The sequence below is a fragment of the Saccopteryx leptura genome, chromosome 4 (assembly GCF_036850995.1).
Source record: "Saccopteryx leptura isolate mSacLep1 chromosome 4, mSacLep1_pri_phased_curated, whole genome shotgun sequence".
NCBI classification, from domain to species: domain Eukaryota; kingdom Metazoa; phylum Chordata; class Mammalia; order Chiroptera; family Emballonuridae; genus Saccopteryx; species Saccopteryx leptura.
Genome location: NC_089506.1, coordinates 50,267,231 through 50,293,229, shown reverse-complemented (window position 1 = coordinate 50,293,229; position 25,999 = coordinate 50,267,231). Strand labels below are relative to the sequence as shown.

At 42.6% G+C, this 25,999-nt stretch overlaps 1 protein-coding gene across 1 annotated transcript in view; it reads right to left on the bottom strand.

The window, feature by feature from the left end:
* STK24 (serine/threonine kinase 24) overlaps nt 1–25,999 on the bottom strand; it is a 129,182-nt gene that overhangs the window by 67,916 nt on the left and 35,267 nt on the right. Inside the window, exon 2 of the mRNA XM_066380660.1 lies at nt 8,869–9,099. Within this exon, the coding sequence (XP_066236757.1) occupies nt 8,869–9,099 (231 nt within the window). The remainder of the gene's footprint in view (nt 1–8,868; nt 9,100–25,999) is intronic.

Here is a 25,999-nt window from a genome sequence, read left to right as displayed (position 1 = left end):
ATAGACAAATGGATAAAGTAATTGTGACACACACACACACATATAAATATTATTCAACCACAAAAAAAACACACTGAAATCGTGCCATTTGTGATAACATGAATGGAACTTGAGGACACTATGCTAAGTGAAGTAAATCAGAGGAAGACAAATACCATATGATCTCTCTCCTATGTGGAATCTAAACTTTAAAAAAAAATCATAAGAACAGATTGATGGTAGTAAGAGGCAGGTGGGGGGAGGGTAGAAAGATGGACATTTTTTGTGTGACAGAGAGATGGATAGACAGACAGAAAGGGAAAGAGATGGGAAGAATCAAGTCTTCATTGTGGCACTATAGTTGTTCATTGATTACTTTCTCACATGTGCCTTGGGGATAGGAGGTGCGCAACAGCAGAGCAAGTGACCCCTCGCTCAAGCCTTTGGGCTCAAGCCAGCGACCATGGGGTCATGTCTATGATCCCACATTCAAACCAGCAACCCTGTGCTCAAGCCGGTGACCTTGTGGTTTCGAACCTGGGACCTCTGCATCCCAGTCTGACGCTCTATCCACTGCACCACAGCCTGGTCAGGCTAGGCTATTATTTTTTGTTGTTTAAATACAGTTTTAAAAACTATTAAAAGAGCTTGACTTGTGGTGGCGCAGTGGGTAAAGCGTCAGTCTGGAATGCTGAGGTCACCAGCTCAAAACCCTGGGCTTGCCTGGTCAAGGCACATGTGGGAGTTGATGCTTCCTGCTCCTTCCCTGCCCTTCTCTCTCTCTCACACTCTCTAAAATGAATAAATTAAAAAAAAATAAAACTATTAAAAGATAAAGTAGAAAAAAATTGGAAAGTTTTATATTCATGTTGGCAAGGAAACAAACCATGCTCAACATCATTAGCCATGAGGAAAATGCAAACTGAGATCACAATGTAATACACCACTTCACATCCACTAGAGATGACTATAATAAAAGGGCAAATAATAAATAAAATGAGGATATGAAGAAACTGGAACCCTCAACTCACTGCCAGTGGTAATATGAAATGATGTAGTACTTCAGCAAACAAAAAGTTATTCAAAAGGTTAAACATTGTCACATGACCCAACAACTCTACTCCTAGGCCTATACCCAAAAGAAGTTAAAACTTGCTATATGAGCCTGACCTATGGTGGTTCAGTGCGTAAAGCATCGACCTGGAATGCTGGGGTTGCTGGTTCGAAACCCTGGCTTCCCCAGTCAAAGCACATATGAGAGTTGATGCTTTCTGCTCCTCCTTCCTTCTCTCTCTTCCTCTCTCTCTTCTCTCAAAAATGAATAAATAAAATATTTTTTAAAATACCATAAGGCCCAGAAATTTTACTTTTAGGTATTTATCATAAAAAAAAAGAGCTTACGTTCATACAAAAATTCTACATAAATGCTTGTAGCAACATTACTCATAACTGCCAGAAATCCTAACTGCCAAAATCTGAAAACAACCCAACTGCCCTTCCATAGCTCAATATGGTATATCCATACAACGGTATACCACTCAACAATAAAAAGGTGTAAACTACTCATACATAAACATGGATGAATTCCAAATGCATTATGCTGGCAGAGGCCAATAAAAAAAAGGCACGTGATTCACTTATATGACACTCTGGAAAAAGCAAAACTATAGGGATAAAAAAAAAACAGATTAATGACTGCCAGGGGATGAGGTAGGGGATGGGTCAGGAATTCTTTAGGATGCTGGAATTGTCTGGATCCTGTATGCAGTCGTGGTTATAAGAATCGATACAGGCAGCCTGACCAGGCAGTGGCACAGTGGATAGAGCATCGGATTGGGATGCAGAGGACCCAGGTTTGAATCCCCAAGGTCTCCGGCATAAGTGCGGGCTCATCCAGCTTGAAAGCAGGCTCACAGGCTTGATTGCGGGGTCACTGGCTTGAGCATGAAATCATAGACATGACCCCATGGTCGATGGCTTAAACCCAAAGGTCACTGGCTTAAGCCCAAGGTCGCTGGCTTGAGCAAGGGGTCACTCGTTCTGCTGGAGTCCCCCGTCAACGTATATCAATCAATGAACAACTAAGGTGCCACAATGAAGAACTGATGCTTCTCATCTCTCTCCCTTCCTGTCTGTCCCTCTGTCTCTCTGTATGCCACAAACAAACCAACAAAAAAACTACACACAGGCAGTTTAATGGCTCTAAAAATATATATATCTATACATGTGTTAAAATGCACAGAACTGTAAGAACTAGATACTCAGGAAAGCTAATTTGATTGTATTCCTTATGTGGCAGGGAAAAACAAACTCATACACAATACACAAAACAACGTTGTATCTATTGAGAATACACATATCCTAAGATATAGCAAAACTTGTGGTACAAAGAAAAGTGCAGTAGGAATGAAGGATGAAATAATAAAATGGGTCAATACAGGCAAGTGTCTTCCATATATTGATGATGGTGTCACAAATCGAAAAATATCAAAACAAAACAAGCTCAACTACCCTTTTCTTACGTCCACAAATGAAAAAAGGGAAAAGAAAACACAGTAAGAAAATGACAACTTGGTTTAAAAAATGAAATAGGCCATTTTATTGGCTAGGCAGTTAGTTCAAAGCCCAGAGGCCACTGTGGGAAGACCTACGCTGGAGCACTATGAAGACATACCATGTTAAAAAAAAAAGAAAGCGCCTGACCAGTGGTGGCACAGTGAGTAGGAGCATCAGGGTCACCAGGTTAAGCAAGCGGCATGGGACGCTGGCTTGGCTTGAGCCAACTGTCACTGGGCTGATCCCCAGTCAAGGCGCTTCCGAGAACCAATCAATGAACAACTTAAGTGGAGCAATGATTCTCTCTCTCTCTCTCTCAAAAACAAAAAACAAAAAACCCCAATGAATCAAAAGAATATAACTTTAAAGTTCATACATCTGTAATATACATAACACAATCCTTTACCACAATCAGCTGTACTTTCATAGAAGACTTAAGTTTCTAAAACCTTGTCTGTCAAGGGACTTTTTCATATTAGTTTTCTAGTGAATCTGATGAGTAAAACCACTAAAAATTTTTAGGAACTGAAGAAAAATTTACTGTTAAGTCAGGGATCTGAATCCATTATTAGACAACTACCAACTCTATGGACATGTTTCCATTCATACTACAACAGAAATGACTAATACAAAGTAAAGGTTTGATAAACACACCTTTTTTTTGTTAATTGTGCTTCCGCCTTGAACCTGATTTGCTTGGGTTAAAACTGGCCTGATGTTTGAGAGTGCTACACAATTTACTGTAAAAGAAAATGATAAAATCGTAATAATCTGTTTTAAGACTTGTGAATTCTAAGTCATCTGGCACAGATAACTATTTTCTTATTTTAAAAAAATTTGCCCTGGCTGGTTTGCTCAGGGAATAGAGTATCGGTCCAACATACGAAATTCCAGGGTTTGATCCCTGGTCAGGGCACACATGAAAAGCAACCATCTGCTTCTCTTCTCCCCCGCGCCCCCTTGTCTCTCTCCCTCACTCAGCAGGTAGCTCCACTAGTTTGAGAGGCAGCCCTGGGACACTGAGCATAGCTTGGCTGGTTTAAGCATCAGCCTCTGGCACTGAGGATAGCTCAGTTGATTCAAGCATTGGCCCCAGATGGGGGTTACCAGGTGGATCCCAGTTAGGGCACATGTACGAATCCATCTCACTATCTCTTCTCCTCTCATTTAAAAAAACTATTTTTTTAAATTATAATTTGCTAAAGATCACCTATGTACACATCAGGCACTTTACCTACAGTGTGTCCGTAAAGTCATGGTGCACTTTTGACCCGTCACAGGAAAGCAGCAAAAGACGACGATAGAAATGTGAAATCTGCACCAAATAAAAGGAAAACCCTCCCAGTTTCTGTAGGATGATGTGGCAGCATGTGCGCACGCACAGATGATGATGTAACACCGTGTATACAGCGGAGCAGCCCACAGCCATGCCAGTCAAGATGTAAACGGTACACAGGAAAGTTCAGTGTGTTCTGTGGCATGACCAAAGTAACGTGAATATCGGCACATTTATAATGAATCACCACCACACAGGAATAACATTAGTCGGTGGGATAAGCAGTTGAAGGAAACCGGCAGTTTGGTGGAGAAACCCCGTTCTAGTAGGCCATCAGTCAGTGATGAGTCTGTACAGGCTATACGGGATAGCTACCTAAGGAGCCCTAAAAAAATCTGTGCATGAGCCCACATCGAACTGCACTGAATAGGTATGAAACTGGGAGAGTTTTCCTTTTATTTGGTGATGTCACATTTCTATCGTCTCTTGTTGCTTTCCTATGACCAGTCAAAAGTGCACCATGATGTGCCTGACCAGGTGGTGGCGCAGTGGATGGAGCGTCGGACTGGGGTGCAGAGGGACCCAGGTTCGAGACCCCGAGGTCGCCAGCTTGAGCGCAGGCTCAATCTGGCTTGAGCAAAGAGCTCACCAACTTAGACCCAGGGTCGCTGGGTCCAGCAGGGGGTTCCTCGGTCTGCTGAAGGCCCGCGGTCAGGGCGCATATGGGAGGGCAATCAATGAACAACTAAGAAGTCGCAACGCGCAACGAGAAACTGATGATTGATGCTTCTCATCTCTCTCCGTTCCTGTCTGTCTGTCCCTGTCTATCTCTGCCTCTGTAAAAAAAAAAAAAAAAAAAAAAAAGTGCACCATGACTTTACGGACACACTATATATATAATCTCAATCTTAATTAGTAATCATGTAAGGTAAATTCATCTATCTGCATTTTATCCTTGAAGTAGAAGTCTGAAGAACACCCACATAATTAAATGCTTTTACTAAGATGCAACTAAAACTCTGGTTTTAATTCTAAGTGAATCTCAAAGTATAAGATTTTAATAGTCTGGCAATCTTCACAAAACAAAAAAACTTACGAGATTTGTCCTGTTATGATCTTATTATAGCCTTACTCCCTAAATAGAAAAAAATCGAAAATTTCTCTCTTCCTGCACACCACCCAGAGTCCCCTTACACATACAAATGCACAGTTTCTTTATGACCTTGTGGATGGAATTTTTTTCTAGTTAAACAACAATAACAACAAAAACCTCTAGTAGTATTATGGTTGAGACATTAAAGCTTCTGTTAATAAAATATTCTAGCTGGTTTAATTTCCCAAAAAGTAAACATTTAAACTACAACAAATGAAGTTGTTCTATGCTATGTGATAATCCCTCCTCAAGACCTTTCCAGGCCTCAGATTCATCAAAATAAACAAATTTTCACTGTTGTAATATTTCTTCTCTCCCTTAAATCATTCCATTGTGATTAATCTTTGGGGAAAAAACATGCCACCAAGCAATTCTGTGATTTGCTCATAGCAACACACTGATAAGTCCAGACCCCTGATCTTCAGCAACATTCAATATATTTAGACCACTTACCAATTATTTTTAATCCTTTTCTAGACTAGATAACTGAAACCAAAACATCATTATGAGAGTTTTTAATGCTAACAAAGTAATGAAGAAACCGTTTTCTGCTCATTTCCTCCTTGACCAACTTGCTATGTAAAAGTCCCTTAACACAAGGTGAAATCCTAAATCCTTCTCTCCCATCCAGACTTAAAAAGACTAGTATTACCTCTGGTGACACTATGGGGAGTTTTTAAAGGGAAAGAAAACCATCTAAACCACAATTATTTTCAACTGTGTCAAAGACCCATCTGTCTTACTAACAATTTAGGATGTGTCTCACTTGACAGGACTAGACTAATTTAAACTTCGTAAGACCGCTGACATGATGGAAAAACAGCCTCTGGCTCAGCACTGAGGGTCTTTCTCTGGGCCAAGGAAATTCAGGAAACGGTTACACAAGAACAGGCAGATACAATCACAGGTCTGGATTTCTGTCCTGCCCAATTATGATCATTAATATTGTTTATCAAGAGTGGTTCATTATGCATTTAGTCAAAGAAGAGAGAAGCATCTTTTACACGGTTTAAGAAATTAGAGCAACTGTTCACAATTCTGATACTATTCCTGACATTCTTGAGGCAACTGAATTTTCTAAAGAACAAATCTGCCTAGCAAAATATACAAGACACTGTAAACAAAATTATCAAAAATTTTCATCCTACCTAAAGACAGTCAGTGGAGAAAATCACTGCATGAGTTATTTCACTTCCTTTACATAGTAAGGGGCTTTGGAAAGGAAAGCTGAGCACCAAGCCCATTTCCTCTTCCATGAAGCGCACGATTAGATGACATTTTCCAGCCTCCTGAGGTAGGTGTGGTCGTGTGACTGAGTTCTGGCCAGGGCAAGGCAGGCAGAAAGAAATACTATTCTCTGTGTGTAGGCCTGGGCACGTGAAAACTTCCCACAGGAGCAGCCACTTTTTTGCTCCCCATGATGACTTACAGTAGACAAGCAGAGCATGTGTGGAAGATGGAAGGAAGAGCAAGAAGGTAGAAAGAACTTGGGCTTCTCAAGCATTTTTTGGAGGAAAACTGCCCACAAATCAGGGCTATCAATGAGCAGCAAATAAACATCTATAATATTTGAGCTATTATAAACATAGGGAGTTATTCTAGCAACTAACATTATGTTGACTAAATAAATTCACTGAGCCTGATCTGTGGTGGTGCAGTGGATAAAGTGTCAACCTGGAAACGCTGAGGTTGCCGGTTCAAAACCCTGGGCTTGCCTGGTCAAGGCACATATGGGAGTTGATGCTTTCTGCTCCCCCCTTCTCTCTCTCTCTCTCTCCCCTCTCTATAATGAATAAATAAAATCTTTATAAAAAATAAATAAATTCACTGAGCAACTCTAGATCAAGGTTAGGTTGACTTGAAATGTATGTTCTACAATAAGTGACTCAGGCAATTACAGAACATACCAGATGGAATCTCTAAATATGTCCAGTCAAGGTAACACTATGTCCACAATAAAGCAATCTATTCCAGCATTCAGAAAAATTCTGCTGGGAAGCTGAAGATGATACTTTTGAACTGATCCTTAGTTCCCATAGTAAATATTAGCTGACATAAATCACCAAAAATTTGTGAGGATCTTCCACGTTCTTTGACAAACATATCATAATTCATATTAAAGCACAACATTAGAATACGATGTGAAACTCAACTTTGAATTTACTAGAAAACTTGAAGTCACTTCATAGAGGACACTAAGCAATACAGTAGGCAGAGTTCAAGTTGGGTTTCTTCAAATGTTTGTTTTTTCTCAATAGAAATTAAATATCAAGACCTCTGCTCTCCCATATATATGGAATTCACATGCAGGTTCTCTTGGATCCTGAGACAAAACATACAGTGCTTCCCTCTTTGCCCTGCCAAGACCCAAGCAGGATGCACCCCCACAGCAATCCTCCTGGTTATTGTTGGCATACTTCTTCCTCCTTGCTTTGAGCTCAGTGAGCTATCTCCTTCACTGCAAGGTATTTTCAGAGATGAAGTATAAATTCATTCAATCAATTAAGAAAGGAAATTAATACTCATTAAGTAGCTACTACATGCCAGGTACTTCCATGCAATTCTACTTCATCTTTCCAACGAGATATATTCCTTTATTTTCCATTTTATAAATGAGAAAGCAGGGAAGTTATTTAAAATAAAAAAGTTGCTCAAGGCCACACACCTAAACAAGCAAGATTCAAGTCCAGGACATCTGACACCAAAACTATTACTTTCCATTTCAAAATGCTCCATTTAACCTATGACATATTGCCAGCCTTTAGGCTATGAAGAAACAGAATTGCCACTCAGTTTTTATTTTACTTTACCGTTTTAGTGCATCAATGGTTCTCAAAATGTCCACCCTTCCACTTATACCTTATTATCACATTTGCACAAAATAAAAGCTCGCACTAACCCTTTGAGAACAGAGTAAACTGCAAGCAGCAGGTTCCATACTGTTCTTTTCCACTTAAAAAACTGGGTGAAGATAAAGGACAATGAGTAGTGTTGAATTATAATTACTATTTTATTTAAGCAATAATTTAACTTACCTAGAATTCTTAAAAGTCAAATGTATATAGCCTGACCAGGTGGTGGCGCAGTGAACAGAGTGTCAGATTGGGACACAAAGAGGACCCAGGTTTGAAACCCTGAGATTGCTGGTTTGAGCATAGGCTCATCCGGCTTGAGCGCAGGGTCACTGGCTTGAGTGCGGAGTCACTGGTTTGAGCATGGGATCATAGACATGACCACATGGTCACTGGCTTCAGCCCCAAAGGTCACTGGCTTGAGCAAAGGGTTACTCGCTCTACTGTAGCCCCCCAGTCAAGGCACATATAAGAAAGCAATCAATGAACAACTAAGGTGCTGCAGTGAAGAACTGATGCTTCTTATCTCTCTCCCTTCCTGTCTGTCTTATCCCTATCTGTACCTCTGTCTCTGTCACACACAAAAAAAGTCAAATGTATATCAACTGCTCATTAAATCAATCCTCAGCAGCAGTTTTTTAAAAACAGCATTAAATAAAACAATATTTGTTAACAGAAATATAAAGACTAATATTCTTAGGCTGGCATGAGTTATCATAAATCATGTTAAAATTAGGTGTTTAATGGTTATCGTTATAACAATAAGAAATGCATTTTTTATGACAATTTTTTTTAAAAAGTATTCTCACTCAGAAATACTTTCTTGTTGGAGAGGGAATTTCATTATCAAACTCTTTTACCAAAAATATATTTCTATAGTGACATTTAAGATAAAACTATCAAAGCCTAGTTCTTTTGATTGCAAAGGTCAAAACATTTCTCCTTCCTTTGAAAACCTGCTGTGCAATTTACTAAAGTCCTTCACATACACCGCTCAGGTCTCAGTCAAGCGCTGCATCATGGAAAATCACGCTTTTATTTTTAAGCCTTACCTTCAGATAGGATCCATAATATTTGGTTACATATGGACTGTCACACTGACTCAGCACTGTGATTTCTTGTTGAATGTCCTCTATCTCATCTTCAGCTTCTTCCAGATCAATGATTTTTATGGCAACCACTTTCTGAGTCCGATTGTCAATGCCTTTGAACACCTCACCAAAAGAGCCCTTTCCAATTTTCTCCAGTTTTGTAAAAAGCTCTTCTGGATCTGCTTTTAGGTTCTGTAGGAGAGAGAAAAAAGAAACATCAGGAACTCACAGTACTGGGACTATTTTTTCCTTGTATTTATTTATAACACAGAGACTATCGTCTTTCAAGGACTGACCCATCCTCCTCCTCATTTAAGGACCAAGCTGGTTGGGACCACAGTTCTTTACATTTGAGACTTAAAAGATTTCTAAGTCTGTATTAGACTATGAAACTGGGAAAGGCTCCAGCATTTGTATAAAATAAATAAAAATCAAAACACTTATTTGACTATGTTATTATATGGAGGATTTATTGAAAAATCACTCTTGTCTATGCAAAAACTCTACCTTTCTCCCTACCCTCCCCTCTTAAATTTTCTAAATTTAAGGGAAAACATAGGTTAAATAGCTATGTCATGGAACAGGAGAAAAATATATACTGCTCACAAAAATTAGGGGATATTTCAAAATGAATATAAAGCTATAAAATATCCCCTGATATTTGTGAGAAGCATATTTATGCCCTAACTTAATTGTTTCCAATAGGCCATGACTTTAAAATCCAACAAATATTATGCCGTGTGTTTCACTCACTGCCCTGGTTTAACCAAATATTTTAACTAGATCCCAGGAAATGAAAAAAGCAAGCTACTTTCTTTCGTCATGCAAACATCATGCCCTTGAAATAGTAACTTCTAAAAGCTCTTACCGCCCCTCCCTCAACCTGGTTAACTGAAAACACACACAGCACACATTTCCAAGGATTCCAACTGTAAAGACTCTAATGCCCATCCTAACACAGGTCCCTGACCAGAGATGTATGAACAGCTGAGCTCTGGACCTTAAGTAACCTGTCACCCCCAGGGGACATCTGGAAATGCTATGAGAGGGTGTTTGTCACAAACTGAGGGGCAATATTGCTATTTAGCAAGGAGAGCTCAGGGATGCTGCACATCTCAACACAAGAAACTGTCCAGCCCCAAATGCCAATGGCACTGGCGTGCAACCCCACAGAGTAAGAGAGGACCCCAGGAGCCACCAACCGTACAGATACACCTTCCCTCAGAAACACTGCAGGCGAGCAAGAAGATGCCAGGCCAACCCTCAAAGTCTGTTACTTCAAGGAAACGGAAATATTATGGGAAGAGGAATAAGAAAGAAAGGAGGACTGAAAAGGAGGAAGAACAATGGGCATGGGAAGAAGAGGGGTCCATAGGGGGTCTCAGACTCAGAATGACAGCAATTTTTGGCAGCATTGTAAATTAAATGAGCTTTATGGACTTAACCAGGCACTAACCACTAATTTGTTTTCCAAGATGAAACACAGGGAGTCCCAAGCAGCACTCTGCAAAGAACTGCTGAAACCCAGCAGGCCCATTTCCAAACAACAATCATGGTGGCCTCACTAACACCAGAGGCCCCATTGTGAGACTGCACAGGGAATAATGTAAAACTCACAAAACCTTCCAACTCTTATGGTAAAAATGAACACAATAAGTGAGAAATGCACCCTGGAGTCACCAGGAAAAAGGGACATGGGAGAAACCACATCCAACTGCAGCAGCTATAAACTCTGTTATCACTTTTCTTACCTCCTTCCCCTCAAGATGAAAGGGAGTGGCCCTCCTTTTCTTTAAGGCCAATCCTAAAAGCTGGGGCTTTGAATCCATCCTTCTCTTCTCCAGGACGCGGCTTCATCAATAACCCTCTCGCATTTACCTCTCTCTACTGCCTCTCTGCCCTGGGAAGCATGCTCAACTTTCTGTCATTTAAAAACAAAACAACAAAAAACACACCTTGCTTTTACTTCACTGGTTGCCTTCTCTCCTCTTTCTCTTTCTCTCTCTCTCTCCTCCCTTTGAAGTTCCCTGAAAGTCATCCAGACCTGCCCAGTGCCTGCCCCTCCCTGGTCAGCACCGCAGTCTGGCTCCAGCTCTGGCCACCACTGATGGAGTGCTGTGCAGCTGATCCTCGCCTTGAACGCCCTCCCACTAGTGACTCTCCAGGCCCTTGGCATCTACAGCACTGCTCTCCAATCATCTTCCAGCCCCCCTAGTTCCACAAGTTTTCATGCATAGACTCGACCCATGTCAGCCCATAATCACAGGCGGTTCCCCTCAAGGCTTAGCCTCCTATTCTTTCTCTACTTCTCCCCAAGTTATCATACAGTTTCATGGTTTGGGACCGGGTATCAGAAACACGAGACATTTAGAGATCCAGAACACTCACAGGCGTGGAGGGTGCAGGATGCATAATCCACAGTTCTAAAAGATCCCAGTTGATTATGATGAATAATCACCGTTGAGGAAAACCAGTTTTGAATTACGGCATATATAGGACATTCAAATTGCTAGCTCCAGCCTGCCTTGTGTGTTTTAACTCCTAGAATAAATTACTTGCTAGAGATCTCTTTCTACAAGGACACTGCAAGCTCAACATGTACCAACTAAATTCATAATTTCCCCTGCTGAACCGGCTGATGTCCCACAGCACACTACATCTTTGCTAGACTATAAGCTGAGGGTGCTCGAGGACCATATCTTACCTCTGTACCAATGTGCCTGGGCACGACAGAGGATGGTAAGAAAACCCCAGACTTACACTGACTCAAACTGGATCCTGGGCAGACACACCAAATATCCTAATTCAAAGAAAGAGAGAACTTAGAAGGAGGGAATGGTAGTAAGGGTAAGAAAGAAGTGCTGAGAACCTTAACACTCAGAAGCAGTGATTTTCAAGTCTTAGGAGCATCAGAATCACCTGGAGGATTGTTAAGACCACAGCCTGCCTGGTCCCACTCTGAAGTTCCTGATTCAGTAATTTGGGGTGGGGCTCAAGAACTAGAGTGTCACGGTGATATAGCTGCCAGTGGCCTCGGGACTAACACTTTGAGAACTAAAGCACTAGACACACCCAGGTTCTCCGTAGTCACGGAGAGAGATGCCCAGCTTCCTAGCTATCCGTGCTAAGCCCAGGTCAGCAACTCTCCAGCTGACTACAGGCACATGAGTGAGCCCAAGCAAGATGTGCAGAACCCCTCCATCTCCACCCCGGTCAACCTGAGGAATCATGACAAATACTAAATGATTATTGTTTCAGGTCATGAAGTTCTGGGGTGATTATTACACAACAATACATAACAGATTCAACAGAGATCACTGCAAGAGCAAAGTGTCCATTTGGGGAGGTGACGGGGGGGGGGGGGGGACGGACTAATGTTTGTTCCATACTCTAGACAGGTTTCAGTTTAATAAACTGCCTGCTTTTCCTTCTGCCTGGTCTAAAACAGAGTTTAGCAACAGATGTTTTCACTACTGCTTGACTATCCTCCTCAAAGCCCTTCTTCCAGAGTCTGCACCTGAAAAGCTGGCAGCAGCTTCCTGGTCTCACATCTGCTCTAGTGTGGTGTGCCAGTCCGTGCTTTTTGTCACTGTCAGCAACTGCTTACCAGGATAAAACCGATCCCTGGCAAGGATGGAGATGATACTCAAGGGGAGGATCATCTGCCAAACTGGTGTCAGCGGGGCACTAAACAAGCAGGATCCTTTGCCTTTGGAAATTCCTGCATAAGCTCATTACCATGCTGTATAGCCCAATGGCCGTAAGAAAATCAATGCCAATGACGACCTATTTTTAAAAAAGGACCTTCAACATTCTGCCGCCAGAATCTGTTCTCTGAGAAAAGTATACGTCTTTGTAGAAAAGGTACCAACCTTTTCTGCCAACCATCTTGAGAATTATCTTTTCAGAAAGGTTTATGCTAAACTAAGCCCAAATTAGAAAACCCTACTGGCCCCTCACCTCACTCATCCCGGTCCACCATTCCAAGTGCCTGAATGGCAGCAAGCTTGGCTGCTAAATCAGGACCCAGAGGCAGGTCAGGACCCTCCCGCCCCCAACCTGCCCCTTTCTTACTTTCAGCAATGAGGCTGGGAGGCTGGGAAGCTGGGAGGGAGATGGCTGGGTGCTGCCTGCACATTAACATCTCACTCCTTGCTCAAAAATATCAATGCCCAGTGCAACTTCCCATTCCCACAGCTGAGCTAGGAGATCATCCTAAGGCAAAGGAAGAAAGGTCTGGCCGGGTAGCTCAATTGGTTAGAGCAGGGGCCCCCAAATTACAGCCCGCGGCCGCATGCAGCCCCCTGAGGCCGTTTATCCGGCCCCCACCGCACTTCCGGAAGGGGCACCTCTTTCATTGGTGGTCAGTGAGAGGAGCATAGTTCCCATTGAAATACTGGTCAGTTTGTTGATTTAAATTTACTTGTTCTTTATTTTAAATATTGTATTTGTTCCCGTTTTTTTTACTTTAAAATAAAATATGTGCAGTATGCATAGGGATTTGTTCATAGTTTTTTTATAGTCCGGCCCTCCAGTGGTCTGAGGGACAGTGAACTGGCCCCCTGTGTAAAAAGTTTGGGGACCCCTGGGTTAGAGCATTGTCCTGAAGAACAGGGGTTGGCCAGCTCAGTACCCTGTCAGAGCACATACAGGACAGATCAATGTTCCTCTCTCTCTCTCTCTCTCTCTCTCTCACTCTCACTCTCTTTTTCTCTCACTAAAATCAGTAATTTTTTTTTCTGAAGTGAGAAGCGGGGAGGCAGAGAGACAGACTCCTGCATGCGCCTGACCAGGATTCACCCAGCATGCCCACTAGAGGGTAGTGCTCTGCCCATCTGGGCCATTGCTCCATTGCAAACAGAGCCATTCTAGCACATCAAGCGAAGGCCATGGAACCATCTTCAATGCCCGGGCCAACTTTGCTTCAATGGAGCCTTGGCTGCAGTAGGGGAAGGGAGAGATAGAGAGAAAGAAGAGAGGAAGGGGTGGAGAATTAGATGGGTGCTTCTGTGTGCCCTGGCCGGGAATCAAACCCGGGACTTCACATGCCAGGCTGATGCTCTACCACTGAGCCAACCAGACAGGGCCAATAAATATTTTTAATTAAAAAAAAAAAAAAAAGGACAGACTTCTCATGATAAAGGTCTGAATTTTATTTATATACTTCCTTTAGTGACCCCATAAGCTGCTCAACATCCATACAGCTTTGTTTCCACCTCTGAGGAAAGAGTTGAGGGGACAGAGAAATAAGAATAGAAGTAAGTCTCTCTCTAGATTGGCAAATGCAACTGGAGTGGGGAATCTAGCGCCTCCCAGCCATGGCCTCTTGTACAGCAGTGCAGTGTCAGCAACAGAAGGCCTCTGCTCTCATCAGAACTCCCCGGCTCCCTCAAAACCTTTACCATATGTTAAGAAAGAGCTCGACTTCTAATCTAGAGGAGCCTCATGGTTATGAGAAAACCTTAGAAAAATGTCACTTGGTTTCCCTACTTCTGATGGCTTTATTTTCTTGTCTTTTTAAACCACTTACCACGACAACACTGGGCCATCTGACTCTTTAAACTTAAGTCGGCTAAATTCTGGGCCTTCCTACACACTCATACTTTGTCTTGCTTGTTTTTAATTACAAAATCTAGGAAAACCAGGACATTTGTTAAACCTAATCATATTTCAGTCAGGATCCTTAAAAACTGACCAAAATTAGTAGAAGACAAAAACTCCCAGAACAACAGGCCTAGGCACAAACAAGTCTGGCCTCAGAAACTGCTCCTGAGCCCCTTCCCTGGCAAGCCCAGGAAAACCTTCACTAAGCTTGAGGATTGTGGGAAGAACCAAAACCCAGGAAAAGACCACCAGGCAAACCTGCAACCAACGGTTCTGCAGAAGCTTCTCAGATTACTACAGAAGTTGTGGGGCAACCAACAACCCCAAAGCCTAGGACCACCCAGAAGCCCCAGCTGTGGGAGCCTGGGATCACCTAGAAGCCCCAGCTGTGGGAAATAAACAACCGTGTGCACAACACAAGCAGCTGCCACACTGCCACACAGCCCAGTGGGGGTAAGCCGCCCACACCCAGCCTTTCAGGGCTCCCCTGAAGAGCAAGTCCACGGTGTAACATCCTGCTCCCCACACTCCAAGCCGCAGACAAATTTCAAAGCTCTGTTGTTCTGGAGCTCAGGCTTTTATGAGAATTCACTGTATTTCATAATCCCTTGAGAGAATTCATTAAAATAGTTCCATGATGACTTAACATATTTTATATTTTTAAACGTGAATAGCTATTACTGTTTTCTTTTGATTGTTTCTGGCAATGAAAACTGCATTTGGCATTACTAATCAACTTTCAACGTTACTTCGTTTTAGATGTACACTTGCATCGTCACACCACACTACACCACTTTGGGGTAAAGCCAAGCTTTTCACTTTGTTTTTCATGAAAAGAAGAAGGAACTAAGTATGCTGTGTGTTCTAATACCTACTCCTATACCTCACTGTCCCTGCAGCGACAGGACCTACATTCAAACTGTACCCGTCATTCTTCCAAAATGTCCCTCCACACAGCCCCCCTGCCACACCCCTCCTGACCTCCAACACTGGCCCTCCCTCGCCCACAGCAGCTGAGCCTCCAATGGACTCCAAGACTTCCCTACACCCTACGGACACAGTTCAGCTTCCTCAAAATACATGGTTTTCCTTCACTGCTTAAAATAACCAGAAACACATCATCTCAAGACTGACATCACAAGCACTTGTGAATCTACACCCCACAGCTCCTATCTAGCCCCACTTTCTGCCCCTACTCCCCTGCCAACTTACCGTCCGGCCACCTAACTGCTTAACACTGTGTGAAGTATCAAGGGTTGCATACAGTGTGATTGCATTTATAGAAAATTTTTGAAGTGACAGAATTGGAGTGACGGAGAACAAAGGTGTGGCTGCTAGGGGTAGGGTGAGGGAAAGGAGTGATGGGTTAAGAGTAACACATGGAGATTCTCTACGGTGATGGAACCACAAAACTATAAGCCAAAAAAAAAAAAAAAGCACATGCCGAACCCAGTGGCACCTGAATGTAAGTCTGCACTGCGTTAACAGCACGCCAACACGCATTTCCTAGTCTTACAGTACTGCAGGGGAAGGCAGGTGCTATCATGCAGGAAGGGCACCCAGGAACTACCACCAGTGTGGCAACTCCACATCAAACTACTTAAAACTAAAGTTATTAAAATTCAAAAACTATTCTTCCCCAAAAAAAGCCCAACCTAAACTTATCTTCTGCCTCAAAGAGGCCACTCTTATTTCACTGTTACAGGTGAAAAACTCCCGCTTGCTGTTTCAGATCCACTCAAACCTGACAACTCCCATGAGCAACGGCAGCAGCTGCAGCGTCCTTTTCCCCAAAGCACATTTTGATACCACAGGTTCAAAACTGTATTAACATTTTATAGGTTGTTTTCCCCTCAAGATTATGATCGACCACTAAAGAACGTATCTTATAATCTTGCTGACCTAACCCAGCACAAAGGTGAGAGGTATGTCTCCAGGCAACACACAAACTTCCTTAGAAAGTAGTCTCAGGCGTACCCCAAAAAAACTGAAATAAAAACCCAGCCCGCATTCAGAGCGTTACATGGACACAGGGAAAATACAGCCAAGGCCTAAAACACTGCAACCCAGTATACACCAACAAACAGCTGCTTTGCCGTGATTTTGCAAATTTCATCTGGGGCAGTGGTTATACGTGACCTGGATAGATTAAGACACTAGATACATCCCCCAAATAAGCTATGGGACAGTTATTCAATACTGTCCTTCCAAATACATACTAAAATCATTTGCCCAAAACTATGGTTTCTAGGGGGCCATAAGCACTTCGCAGTCTAAACTAAGTTCAGACCTCAGCTCTGCCAAATTACTAGCAAGTTACTGAGCCACTCAGCCTGTTTCCACATTTGTAAAATGGGGTAACACTACTTACTTCTTAGAGTGTTGAAAAGATAAAACAGGAACACAAGGAAAGCTCCTTGGATGGTACCTGCTAAACAACAGGTACTAACAAACAAACTGCTTTTGTTGTGGTTATTATTTTTGGTGTCATTATACTGAGCTATTTCTGACAGTACTTGCTCAATATTCAGTAGCTTCTTAGAAGCCCAGATCACCTAACTCACGAAACTGGTGCACTTTCCACACTATATTACCCTAAAATCAACTAAAATAATGAGGCCTTTTTCCTTCACAAGTCAAGGGGAATTCTAGGAGGCCTGAGTGAGCATCCTCAGAAGAGAGGAGGAAACATCTGCAACACTCCTAAGTTGCAGGGGCGGACCCTGTGGTAGAGGCCGCTTGACAAGGTACAGGTTAATGAACCACCGACCAGGGAGGCAAGAGGGTCCTGTAGCTTGGGTGACGTTCTAGCATGTAGCTTCTCAAGAGAGCACTGAGCCACTGATGCAGTGACCCCACTCTGAATTTATAAGGCTTTAGGTCTAAAAATTATGCTAGGGCCTGACCTGTGGTGGCACAGTGGATAGATAAAGCATCAACCTGTTTGAAACCCCAGGCTTGCATGGTCCAGGCACATGCAAGAAGCAACTATGAGTTGCTTCCCGCCCCTTCCCCATTCTCTCTCTCCTCTCTCTAAAAATCAATAAAAATCTAAAAAATTTATGCTAAGAACTAGAAACAAAAGATCATGTATGGCTAGAACTTTTCTATAATGCCGACTACTAAATCCTTTAAATCGAAACAGAAAGAAGGCTTCCAGTGGTTTTCAACTGGCAGACAGGCACCAGGCCGCGGACCAGTGGTTGAGAATCACTGAGCTAGATGAACAGAAGAAATTTCAAATGGAAAAGAAAAGCAGGCCCACGTTCAGGGAGAATTACAGCAAAGAAAGCAAGATACAAAATGCACTGTCCTGGGGGACACAATACACCCAATCTGCTTATCAAGAGGTCCATGTGGTCCCCAGACAGAAGCACATACTTTTAGACAGTTTGTGGGAAAGTTATCTCATAAATAGTTTCTGAGCAGAAACCTGAGCCTAAGAGACCGTCTTGTAAAAATAATCTGCAAAAGATTCTGATACATAAGGCAGCTATATCCGGACAGCCATAAAGGAGCTAGTCTCCGAACGCCTGGCCTTCCACAAATTAGGTGAAAACTGTAGTCAGAGGCCATAAAACTCTTTGGTCTTGAATGTGGGCCAGGAGAAATGAAGCTATTATAAAAAAAAAACGCCATTTCTGAGTGCCTACTCTGAAGAAGACATTACAACCTCCATTTTACAGCAGTTTTAAAGTCCAGAGACAGAGTGCATGTAACAGATGTGAACTGGAATCCATGGCATCTGATTTCAAAATCTGAGCATGTCTATCACTGCCTCCCAAGCTCTGATGGTAAAATACAATAGGAAAAAGCACAAAATTAACAATCAAAAGACCTGGATTTTCCTCCTGTCATAGTGCCTTACTACATGACCTTAAGCAAGTTCTTAAGTTCTCAGTAAAACAGAAAAATGATGCCTGAAGTATCTATTTACCTCACAGGTTTGTCAGAGGATCAAATAAGTCTAAAGGAAGAGGGAAAAAGTAAGGCCATTCCAAAACTAGGTGATTAATTTGCTAGTTTTGCTAGAGCTGTCTCAGACTGTCAGCAAGCACACTTAAGAATGAGTGAAGTCATCTTTAAAACAGCACTCAAGTTTAGAGCCATTTTTAGGAACCATTAAAATACTGGAACTGAGAATATATCGTGTATAACACAATGTAACACAGTGCCAAAGAGAAATTTAAAACTATTGTTTTTAGCCTGGCGAGGCAGTGGCACAGTCCATGGATAGAGTGTTGGACAGGGATGCGGAGAATCCAGGTTCAAAACCCCGAGGTCACCTGCTTGAGCACAGGCTCATTCGACTTGAGCGCAGAATCACTGGCTTGAGCACAGGGTCACTCACTCTGCGGTAGCCCCCCAGTCAAAGCACATATGAGAAAGTAATCAAAGAACAACTAAGGAGACTAAGGAGCCGCAATGAAGAACTGACACTTCTCATCTCTCTCCCTTCCTGTCCCTCTCTCTCTCAGTCTCTGTCACAAAAATAGATAAATAAAAAAATAAAATAAAATAAAAACTATTGTTGTTTTTAAGTATGGTTGGATTTTTATGCAACTTACTCTTCCCATAAATAAGAACTCTTAAGGCTAATTACAAGCAAATAAAATACCCTGGAAACCTACCTCATCAGATTAATATAACCATTATATTTCAAGAAGCATTCTGTACAGAAAGTAATATTGGACAATCAAGCCTATTAACTTGTAAAGTTCTTCTCTTATTCTACAAGTTTAAAGCTCACTCTTTATCTGGATCTTTCTCATGCTTCCCCCATCTGAAAATCAAGCAGCCCTTTTAATAAAATACATACAGGGATATATAAATCCAAGGCCAGTGTAAAGCTTATAACCACCCCCCAAAAAAACAGGCAGAATCCCCAAAAAGCTAAATGTCCTTTTATGGGAATTGTCCCAGCCAGAAATATCTTCAATGTCCAAAAACCACTCAACAAAGAAGTAGAGGCAGCAAAGAAACATCCCTGAGCTCCTCCTTTGCCCTGAGAACTGCCCCCCCACACTAACCCCCACCCTCCCCCCAGCACACTTGTGAGAAGGGTATCTTGCCACCAGACTGTCCTAACACACATTAGTGTGCCCCCCAATCAGATAATTGGTATACCCCCCAGCAGCCAACCCGAAACACATTTTGACATGAACAGAAGAGAGGAAAACTGTTGAGAGCTCCTCATTCTGGCTTGATAAGAAAAGTCTAAGGTTAGTACTTTTATTTTTACACCAAATGCAGGCTCAGAACACCAAGGCTTCTCTTGAAAAGGAGGAACAAATTTGCAGTAGTTTCCTATTCAGTCAGCTAGCACACTTCAAAGGTATGAAAGGACAGTAATGAGTTCTTGGCTAGAAGAAACAACGAGCCACCCAGTGAGGTCTGCCGTCTTTAAGATGGCCTCAGCCTCTTTCAGAAATAAGCAAAACCACACAGATGCAGCACTGCACACGGGGCCAGAGACCCTGCAGAGAAGGGCACAGAAAAGGAAGAACAGCAGCTGCGTTTCCTGTGCAATCTCACTCAAATCACAAGCAGTGGTTTATAGATGATCTTCCCCAATGCATGTGGTTAGTGATCCTCAAATGGGCTGCAGCTGGGGAGCTTTAAGCCACTCAATGCCCCAGCCTCGCATTGAACCATTCAATCTGAATCTCTGAGAATGGGACCTCAGTATTATTATCATTTTTAAAACTCTCCAGAAGATTCCAAAATGTAGCCAAGGTGGAGAACCAAAGGTCAGTCCAAGAGATTGCTCTAAGCTCTGCAGGATGTTTGGATGCCCGTGGTAACGCCTGGACAACTTCCATAGTACATAACCACTCTCTCCGCCTAGGAAAATCCTACCAGTACAGGGTTGGGGTATCTCCCTGCAGCTCACATTTTTCATCCTTTTCTCTCCAATCTCATCCTCCTTTACCTCGGCTGACAACTTAAGTCATTGACCCTGCATACCCATTCCCAGCCTCTAGCCTCAGAGTATTTTGTATATTAACTAGTTGGTTAATCTAAAATCTCCAAAATAAAAGCCTTATCTACCAAATAAGGATCTTCAAATAGCAAACAGTTCCAATCAGCTCAAAGAAGTGACAGATTTCTCCAATGTTCAGTATCCTTCAGCAGAAAGTTTCATTCCCAGCTAAATGATAAAAGATCATTTTTACATTGGAGGCCCAAATTACAGGTTCATACAGAAACATGCCTCTTCCCCATAAGAAATCTACTCATCACTACAAAGTAAGTTCCTCCCAGCCTACTTCCCTACTTCCATGAACAGACAGATCATTTCCTTTTCTACGTGGCAGCATTCCGTTTCTTTACTTGAACTCTCCTAAGCATGGTACAAATGCCTCCCAAAATCTAGCTTAGTAAACTCACTTTCCCCATAGTACATACTTTATTTTCAACCCTGCAAAAATGACATAATCTAGATGAAACTAAATAAATATTCTACAAAATAATAAATTTGGGGCAGAGGTTAAAAAAAAATTTTTTTTTAGAGAAAAGAGCGAGAAACAGGGACAAACAGGAAAGGAGAGAGATGAGAAGCATCAACTTGTAGCTATAGCACCTTAGTTGATCATTGATTGCATTCTCATGCATGCCTAGACCGGGAACTCTAACTGAGCCAGTGACACCTTGATGAAGCCAGTGACCTCAGGGGTTCGAACTGGGTCCTCAGCATCCCAGGCCGATGCTCTAACAACTGTACCACTGCCTAGTCAGACATATCTTATGAATTTTGATGTCTAGACATACATATCCAAACCACCAGGAGTTTTAGAGAATCTTAGTCCCAGCATCTGCTCACCTTTAAATGAATGTTTATTTATGGTAGAATCTGCTTAGCTAAAAAAAAAAATTCAATTTTTTTTTTCTTCTTTTCCAAGTGAGAGGAAGAAAGATAGAGAAACAAGACTCTCACATGCATCCTGACCAGGATCCACCCGGCAACCCCATCTTGGGCCGATGCTCTGCCCATCTGGGGCCATGCTCACAACTCAGCTATTTTTAGAGACTGAGGCAGAGGCTCCATGGAGCCAACCTCAGCACCCAGGACCGATGTGCTCGAACCAGTCAAGCCATGGCTGCAGGAGAGGAAGGGGGCGGATAGAGCAGATAACAGCTTCTCCTGTGTGCCCTGACCAGGAATCAAATATGGGACGTCCATACACTGGGCCAATGCTCTACCACTGACCCAATCAGCTAGGGCCACGAAAACAATTTTTTTAAAACCATTTAAAATGTGGGGGAAAAAATTACTGTACCAGGTGAAGCTATTGTTTCTGGCCTCAATATCTAATAAACCCTTCCCCCTATACATACACTCTTGCTCATTACCTTAGGAAACCACTGTCTGAACTCTGAGGCCAGAGTTCAGGGAGAAGCCACCTAGGTAACACATGCTCAAACCTGGGTTGCAGCTGCCCGGACATGTTAACTGGCGTGTGCAGGGCAGAGGGTCCAGGCTGGAAGGCTGCCAGGAGAGGCTCTCAGGCCCTCATTCCCTTGGCAGCTAGCTCTTTCTCAGTGCAGACTGAACAAAAGGCTCTGAGCTCTGGCTACTGTTCTGCTGACTGCCTGCCCAGTGCCAAATGCTCCCACCCTGCTGGGTCGTCTCATTCACATCCCTCTTGGTCCACAAGAGGACTGAGAGCAGAGGGAGCCAAGGAACCAAAGGCCTGAGGGTTTCAATTTGCTCGTGGTCACAAAGCTCCCTGCAAGTCCAGCCCCAGCTAAGCTTCTGCACCTTGAGTCCCCAGCCAGTTCTCCTGGTGGTTACTGGGTTTGCTCTTCTTCAATGAAAGGCTCCCTAGCTTAAAGATGAAGGCCTGGGGTCTCTTTGAGATGACAAACAGGCCAAGACAAATACCAAAACAAGACTTGATGAAAAATCAATGTACCCCAAATAAATTATATAGCTCACATAAAGACAAATCCTGGTACCTCCTTTATTAAAACCAAAATGCAAACAACAAATAAGACATGGAGAAGATTCTGACCCTACTATAATAATAAGCACTAAAAAACAGCAGTTCTCATTTCCAAAGCTCCTCCTTCCAAAGGCTCCGTGCTAATATGTTTTCACAACTATTCCTTTCCAGACCTCACAACCACCCCAGGAGAAAGAGAGCAAGATCTCCATGACACAGCTGAGAAAACCTGGGTGCAGAAGGTAGGTCACTTAACACCGTCCCCCACAGGCAATAAGTAGGGCTTAAGTCTCTGTCTGTGCATCATAGGTCGCCTCTGGACTAGAAAGTGCTTGTAAGCTGCTAAGCTTGGCAGGATGCTGATTAGAGGGACCAAGCTGGCAAGGAATGCCCTTGGGTTATCACACTGGAAGGTACACTCAGCAGCAGGAGTACAATCTGATACCGCCTCCAATTCCCTACAGGTGGCCTCAACTTCCTGTAGGCATTTAATAAAAGCTTGCAGTAACAGTGACTGTCACTTCTGACTATTCCAAAAACAAGACCAAATAGTTTTGGTATACGTATACTGCAATCAGTAATCACATATTCTTTTCCTGAAAATCCTTCAGCTTTTAGAGGCATCAAGAGGAAAATGGCTGAAATAGAAATGCTAAAGTCATGGACAAGGGTGATTTGTCACAAACAGGAATACATTAATACTGCCGGGGTGGGGGTGGGGGGTCACTGAGCGTTATTTTATTCCTAAAAGGGGCAGCAAGGTCAAGATAGAGTGTGAGATGCATTCATTGTTACCTACTCTCACATTTCAGAGGTCCTGTGGCTCACCGTCAACCAGTAAAACGACTGTAGCCAAGTCAGTTGTCCTATGTAATCTCTGGAGGATTAACAACTCTACAGGCAGTAGGCTAGAGCTGGGGCAGCAAACCTTTTCTGTGATGTGCTGGACAGTAAACACCTTAGGCTCTGTGGGCTGAATAGTCTCAGGTACACACTTTTTTTTAACAACCTTTAAAAATGTAAAAACACCCTCAACTCATGAACGGACAAAAAGAACAGGCAGCCTAACCTGCTGTGTCGCAGTAGATAAAAAGCACTGACCTGGAACGCTGAGGGCACCAGTTCAAGCCCAGGCTTGCCCATTCAAGGCACATCAGAGAAGCAACTACTATGAGTTAATTCTTCACGTTACTCCCTGCCTCTCTTTCTATCTATCCTCTATCATCAATAAATATGCTGCTCACAAAAATTAGAGGATATTTCAAAATGAATATGAAGCTATAAAATATCCCCTAATTTCTGTTAGCAGTGTATAAAACCTTTTTTAAAAAGTATAAACAAACAGGCCAAGGCAGCTGTAGTTTATCCAATCCCATGCTAGACCATCAGAAGGATCAAAACCTAAAACTCTGTCCATCACCTATCATACTTACTAGTAACTGTCTAATTCTAAAGAAGAAGGAACCCCGTACCAGCTCCAAGCTGGCACAGGAGCTGTCTGTGACTTCTCAGAAATCATTTCCATGCATCACTCAACAGAACCAACAAATACCCACCCCTCACCCCCATTCTGCCATGCTCCTTTTCCAGCCAGTCCTCTAGCTGCTCAAGGGAAAACAGGACAGTTTGCACTCTTATAACACTGTATCCAGACCTTTGTTCACTCTCATTAGTCTCACTTCCTCACCCAGCCCTCTGAAAAAGCTACTTTTACAGATGAGAAACTGGACACTTAAAGAGTAAACATTCTCTGACATCACTCTTAGCAGTATCATTTTGTTTCTTTTTGTTTGTTTGTTTTTAAGCAAGAAAGATAGAGAGACAGGAGGGAGAGACAGGAAGAGAGAGAGATGAGAAACATCAACCTGTAGTTGCATCACTTTAGTTGTTCACTGAATGCTTCTCATATGAGTCTTGACTGGGAGCTCCTGCTGAGCCAGTGACCCCTTCCTCAAGCCAGTGACCTTGGGCTTCAAGCCAGTAACCTTTGGGCTCACGTCATCAACCATGTCAATGATCCCACGCTCAGGCAACCTGCACTCAAGCTGGAGATCCTGTGCTTAAGCCAGATGAGCCCGCACTCAAGCCAGCAACCTTGGGGTTTCAAACCTAGGACTCTGGTGTCCTAGGTCACACTCTATCCACTGCACCACCACCAATCATGCAGCAATGTCATTTTAGATACATCTCCTTGAGCAAGGGAGAAATTTTAAAAGAAAATATTTTTAAGTGGGGCTACATCAAACTAAAAAGTTTTTGCACAGTAAAAGAAACCATCAACAAAACAAAAAGACAACATACTGAAGAGGAGAAAATATTTGCCAATGATACATCCAATAAAGGGTTAATATCCAAACTATACAGGGAACTCATACACTTAACACCAAAAAATACAAGCAATCCAATCAGAAAATGGACAGAGGATGAATAGACTCTTCTCCAGATGACAAACAGATGGCCAAAATACATATAAAAAGTTGCTAATCATTGAGGAAATGCAAATTTAAACCACAGGCCCACCTGCCACCTAACCTCCCAGGCTCATCTCATCACTACTTCTGGCCCACAGGGCCCCTGGCATCTCTCTTCCTTTTTGCTCTTTAATTAGACCCAAACTAAGTGAAAGAATTTCATCACTACTGAGAAAAATCACAGTAAAGATATTACTTTCTTCTGTCCTTCCAAAACCTACCATGATTTCTGGAGTATACAATAAGGAAAATCAAGAGACACAGGAATCCAGGGCTGGGAAATGACTGAAAGGGTTAATAACCAAAACTTATATAAAGAGTTATTCCACAGATCCTGACACCGGCCAAAAGACAAAACAGAACAGGGCACACACTATGCTTGACCTGTGGTGGTACAGTGGATGGAGTTTCACCCTGAAATGCTCAAGATCGCTGGTTCAAAGCCCCAGACTTGCCCGGTCAAGGCACATACAAGCAGCTGAAAGTAAATACTTCCCGGTCCCTGCCCCCCCACCCCCCCCACCCATCCCCACCCCCACTCCAGCCTTTCTCTTTCTCTCTCCTCTCTAAAATCAATAAAATCTTAAGGAGAGTAAAGAAGGGAGGGAAGGAGGGAGGGAAGAAGGGAGGACACACTGTTTATAACTTCTCACAGTCTGCTGATCACTTTGTACCCTACTATCAATTTCCATTCTGTTCTCTCCAATCATATTGCCCTGAACACACAACTCTTCCATGAGTGGGTTAAGCTGGCTACTACACTACAATGCCTCCAAAAGAGTAAATAATGTAACATGATATTTTGTTGTTATTGGTTGTTTTTCTCCATTTTGCCATATTGATATAACATATTGGTGTTATACTGGAAATAATGGTAAATCAATGAAAACCACAATATGTTGTCCCTTCCTATAATAAACTGCTAGAGGGATGTGAAATGGTGCAGCCACTTCAGAAAGCTATTTGGCAATTTCTCAAAAAGTTTAATCTTAACTCCCAAAAGAACTGAAAACTTAACATCCACACAAAGACATGCACACTAATATTCACAACAGCACTATTCATAACACC